This window comes from Abrus precatorius, unplaced genomic scaffold (assembly GCF_003935025.1).
Source record: "Abrus precatorius isolate BTA unplaced genomic scaffold, Abrus_2018 Scaffold7, whole genome shotgun sequence".
NCBI classification, from domain to species: Eukaryota; Viridiplantae; Streptophyta; class Magnoliopsida; order Fabales; family Fabaceae; genus Abrus; species Abrus precatorius.
The window spans coordinates 707-6,561 of NW_020874417.1; the positions used below are offsets into that span (position 1 = coordinate 707).

The 5,855-nt window shown below is 30.7% G+C and overlaps 1 protein-coding gene across 1 annotated transcript; it reads right to left on the reverse strand.

The window, feature by feature from the left end:
• Positions 1-1,941: 1,941 nt before the first annotated feature.
• Positions 1,942-5,853, reverse strand: LOC113873718 (NAD(P)H-quinone oxidoreductase subunit 1, chloroplastic-like; the record flags this gene model as incomplete). The annotated part of the gene is made up of 4 exons (XM_027511978.1): positions 1,942-2,937; positions 3,023-3,520; positions 4,805-5,338; positions 5,397-5,853. Coding segments are annotated over 4 exons (2,019 nt in total), but the record flags the coding sequence as incomplete, so codon positions are not given.
• Positions 5,854-5,855: the final 2 nt, after the last annotated feature.

Consider the following 5,855-nt stretch of genomic DNA (forward strand, 5'->3'; position numbering starts at 1 on the left):
AATGGTGATTCTCGAGTAACCGGCTGAGCTGCTAACGTAGCTAAAGTGGTGATAAATCCTGTCAATAAAATGGGTCCTAAAGAGAGTCCATCTATTCCGAATCTCCAGTAAAAGTCAAAAAAATGGATCCATTTATAATTCTCTGTCAATTGAATTAGTGGATCATCCAATTCTAAATGATAACAAAATGCATAGGTTGTTAGAAGGAGATCCATTAAGCATATACAAATAGTATACCACCTAATCACCTTATTTCCTTTATGAGGAAATAAGAAAATTAAGGAACCTCCAGCTATTGGCAAAACTACAATTATTGTTAACCAAGGAAAATAATTCGTGATAAAAATAAGATATACTTAGACCAGAAAAACCCGCGCTCAAAATAGAAAAGCAATTTTTTTTCTATTTTGAGCGCGGGTTTTTGTCAGTAAAAAAAAACGTATTTGTGTGGTGTTTTTTGAAACGTATCAATAAGCTAGACCCATGCTTCGAGTTGTCTCATGCCATAAATAAACTCGAACACTTAAGAAATCCGTCGGACAGGCGGATTCACACCTCTTACAACCAACACAGTCCTCTGTTCTTGGGGCAGAAGCAATTTGCTTAGCTTTACATCCGTCCCAAGGTATCATTTCTAATACATCTGTGGGGCAGGCTCGAACACATTGAGTACATCCTATACATGTATCATAAATCTTTACTGAATGTGACATTGAATCTATAGAAATCTTTGAACATCAAAAATTGAAAATTTTCGATCTAGTAAACTCGTAAATGAATTCTATATTTAGACACCAGATGAATCAATGATTTATCAGAATTTTGCTAATAAAAATAGACTTATAGATCAATTCATAAGAAGAGAATAGGACCAAAATACTTTGATTTCTTTTATTTATTTTCACAAACATGATTCTAAGTTGCGTATCATACATGCTAATTTGAATTGATAAATATTACACTATTCATTCTAAATTCTACTTTTTATGATTTATTATAATCAATACTATTTATTCAACAAATTCAATTGATTCATACGGGTTGATTTTTTGTTACGATAAATTGAGGAAACAATAGCAGGTCCGATAGCTGCTTCAGCGGCTGCAACAGCTATAACAAAAATTGAAAAAATATTTCCTTTTAATTGGCGACTATCAAAAAAATCAGAAAAGGTTACGAAATTTATATTAACTGCATTCAGTATAAGTTCAAGACACATAAGGGCTCTAACCATATTTCGACTCGTGATTAATCCATAGATACCCATAGAAAATAAATAGGCACTCAAAATAAGTACATGCTCGAACATCATTGACCAACTCCTTACCAATTTTGATTCATTTCATCAATATGAACAAGAATTCAACGGAAATAACTGGGAGAAAATTAAACAAAATAGAATTCAGATTTAGATTATTAGTTAGAATAAGTTCTTATTGGCGAGCCACAACAATTGCACCTATCAAAGCAGCTAAAAGAATTATGGAAATGAGTTCAAATGGAAGAAAAAAATCTGTTGATAAATGAATTCCAATTTGTTGACTAGTACTTATAAAATCTTGTTCTATAATCTGATTTGGTCTCACAGTCCAAATAATCCCGTACCATGATGTATCTGGAATAGTAGTTATTAGTGAAACAAAAATACTTGTACAAACCATCAAAGTAATTCCATCCCCAATGGTCCAAAGACGAAAATCTTGGTAATATTCTGACCTATTCATGAACATTACAGCAAATATGATTAAAACATTTATAGCGCCCACGTAAATAAGTAGCTGCGATGCAGCTACAAAATGGGAGTTTGATAAAATATAGACTAAAGATATACAAACAAGAACCAGTCCCAACGAAAAAGCAGAAAAAATTGGGTTGGTAAGTAATATTACTCCTAGACTTCCTAATATAAGACCCGATCCCAGAAAGACTAAAAGAAAATCATGTATCGGTTCAGGCAAATCCATTATATGTAAAATAAGAGATAAATAAATCGAAATTTCATGACTTTATTGATATGACCAGGAAAAAAATTATATACTAAATACTAAATTTCTCTCCGCATTGAATTCAATCAAATCCTAAGATAATAAGTGTGAATTGCTATAGGTACAGTTATAGGATCAATGTCATTCCATTCTTTCTATGAAAGAGTAGTTTGAAACTATACGAAAACTAAAGTATATATATAATATATGTATCGAATATTTCTACTAATAGAATATCTAATATAAAAATATCTACCTCTAAGATTTATTCTTTTTTTTTAATAACATTTTTCTTATTATCCAAATTTATATTATTCATATATATTATTCAAATACATATATTTATATATAGAAATATATCGAATATGATTTGATTTATATAATCTTTATTTTTAGAAAAAGATTTTATAATTATATTATAATTAACTTAATTTTATTTGAATTGTTCGAATTGTATAATCATCAATTACTGACACTGGTAAACGGCCCAAAGCAATTTGATTATAATTCAATTCGTGACGATCATAAGTCGAAAGTTCATATTCTTCAGTCATTGATAAACAATTTGTTGGACAATACTCAATACAGTTACCACAAAATATACAGATTCCGAAATCAATACTGTAATTAAGCAATCGTTTCTTTCGAATATCAGTTTCCAGTTTCCAATCAACAACGGGTAGATCTATGGGACATACACGAACACATACTTCACAAGCAATGCATTTATCAAATTCGAAATGTATTCGACCACGGAAACGTTCCGATGTGATTATTTTTTCATAAGGATATTGAATAGTTACAGGTAAACGATTTGCGTGAGATAAGGTAATCGTGAAACTTTGACCAATGTACCTTGCAGCTCGGACTGTTTGTTGACCATAATTCATAAATCCAGTTATCATAAGGAACATATCGTGAATATCTCTGATTATTTTTGTTTTTTTTCTTTCTCTTGTTTGAGACAAGTTATGAATATAGAAGGTCCGTTTTTTATAGTGAAAACAATTGAGACGAAGTTGTTAATAATAGATTACCGAGAGAAATGGGTAAAAGAAACTTCCATCCAAAATTTAATAATTGATCTATTCTTAGCCTAGGTAAAGTCCATCTTGTTGTGATAGAAACGAATAAGAACAAATAAGTTTTAGCTAGTGTAATAAAGATACCAATTGTTGTTACAAAAACTCCATATGCTTTATTTATTTCAAAAAATTCAGAAACAAATATGTACGGAATAGAGATATTCGGACCACCAAAGTAAAGAACTGTTACAAACAAGGAAGAAATTAATAGGTTTAAATAGGAAGCAATGTAAAATAAGCCAAATTTGATACCCGAATATTCGGTTTGATAACCCGCTATTAATTCTTCTTCCGCTTCTGGTAAATCAAAAGGTAATCTTTCACATTCTGCTAAAGAAGAAATTAGAAAAACGATGAAACCCATAGGTTGACGCCACAAATTCCATCCCCAAAAACCATATTTGGATTGCGCTTCAACTATATCAACTGTACTTAAGCTGTTAGATAATCCTAGTCGGTGATAACATTACTGTTCCCATCTCTATTACAGAACCGTACATGAGATTTTTCACCTCATACGGCTCCTTTTAAGCCTTCAATAAATCTAAGGACCAGACCGATTATTTATCTCTTGATATATTTATAAAATGGATAAGATTCGATTTTATCGGACGGTTCTGAATTAGACCAATTGAATTCTGTCTGTTTTGTTTTATTTAATGAAAAAATTAATAATAAAGAAAAATACATTTCAAATTTTATTTGAATAAATAAAAGATACAAAAAGTACTTCTGAATTGATCTTATCCCTTTAAAAAAAAATTGGAATTTGTTGAGTAATAACTGAATTCTTCAATAAAATACTCTTTATAGAATTCTCAATAACTTCTCCATCATTTTCGATTACAAAAAAGAATTATACATTCGTTTTCTGAATTATGACATGAATTCCATCTTCCTAGAATATAGATGTAAGAAAAAAAAAGAAAAAGGGTATCACTTTTTCTTTCGCTCCTAGCCTTTTTTTGTGCAACTAAAAAGGGACTCAAAAAAAAAAGTGAATTAATGAAAACAAAAGTAAAGGATTATTTCGTTCCTGATAGTCATTTATTTAATCAGTGGATGGGAGCATACTCTGGATCGGAATTGTAGGGAGTACTGCCTGATTTTTTCTACCAACTTAAAGCCCCAATTAGTATTCTTTTTCTATTATGTATAAATGCTCTTTTGGATATTTAAAAAAATTTGCGTTACTAATCCTTTGTGTATTTTGGTGTTTCTACCCATCCATTCATTTTTTTATTAAACCCCTTTAGTTATGTTAATACATGTATGATAATTCATACAAATGATAGTGAAAACTCAAAAAAAAGGTTGGTTTTTCTTTTGTGCCCGCTTCAAGACAGGATGACTAATCAACCAACCTTGGGGGTAAATGACCTCTTCTACTGAAGAAATAGAATAGAATTTTTTTTTTCACTTAATTCTTATACATGGAAAATGAGACTCAATATTTTGACTGCAATTTTAACTCCTCATACTATCTATTAACTATAAGTAATATATAACTATAAGTAATATAGTATATATATAGAATTAATAAATTCTATTCAATAGAAGCTGTTTTATTTCACTCATATAACTATCTGATTAAATTCTTCAATCCGAATTTCGAAAAAGAATAATGATAAGGATATATATTCAATTTATTATCCTTCTTTACTAGAAAGCACTATAAAGAAAGGGGGGAGTATAGCAATAGTATCGAAAAGCTTCTGTCTCAACGAATCGCACGTAGAGATATTGATAACACACATAGAGTTAATGGTATTTCATAACTAATCGATTGAGCAGCAGCTCGTAGACCACCCAAAAAGGAATATTTATTATTTGACCCATATCCTGACATAAGAAGTCCAATGGGAGCAATACTTGAAATAGCAATCCATAAAAAAACACCGATATTGAGGTCAGATAAAACAAAGTTATAATTAAAAGGAATTACTGAATAGCTTATTATAATTGATATGACTGATATGAATGGTCCGATACTGAATAAATTAATATCTCCTCTAGATGGAATAAGATTCTCCTTGAAAAGTAGTTTTGTTCCGTCTGCTAGAGCTTGAAGAACTCCAAAAGGACCAGCATATTCAGGTCCAATACGCTGTTGTATCCCTGCGGATATTTCTCTTTCTAACCATACAATTGCTAGTACACTTATTGTGATTCCTAATACAAGAATAAAAATAGGGGCAAATACCCATAGAATTCCATATACCTCTTTAAAAGATTCCAATCTGAAAAAAAAATGGATATCTTGTATTTCTGTTGTATCAATTATCATTTCAACGATCAACCTCTCCCATAATGATATCTATGCTACCTAGTATTGTCATAATATCGGCCAATTTCATTGTTTTAACTAATTGAGGAAGAATTTGCAAATTGATAAAACCCGGTGGACGAATTTTCCATCTCCAAGGAAAACCATTTTGATCACCTATTAGAAAAATTCCTAATTCTCCCTTAGGAGCCTCAACTCTTACATAAAGTTCTTGTTTCGGCAATTCAAAAGTCGGAGACGCTTTTTTACTAATAAATCGATATTCAAAATCATTCCATTCTGGCTCTGTTTCTTTATCTAAGCAGCGAATTTCTAAATTTTCATATGGTCCGCCGGGAATTCCTTCCAAAGCCTGTTGAATAATTTTTATAGATTCCGTCATTTCACCAATTCGAACTAAATAACGAGCTAACGAATCTCCTTCTTTTTGCCATTGAACTTCCCAATCAAATTCCTCATAACACTCATAATTATCAACTTTACGTAGATCCCATTGTA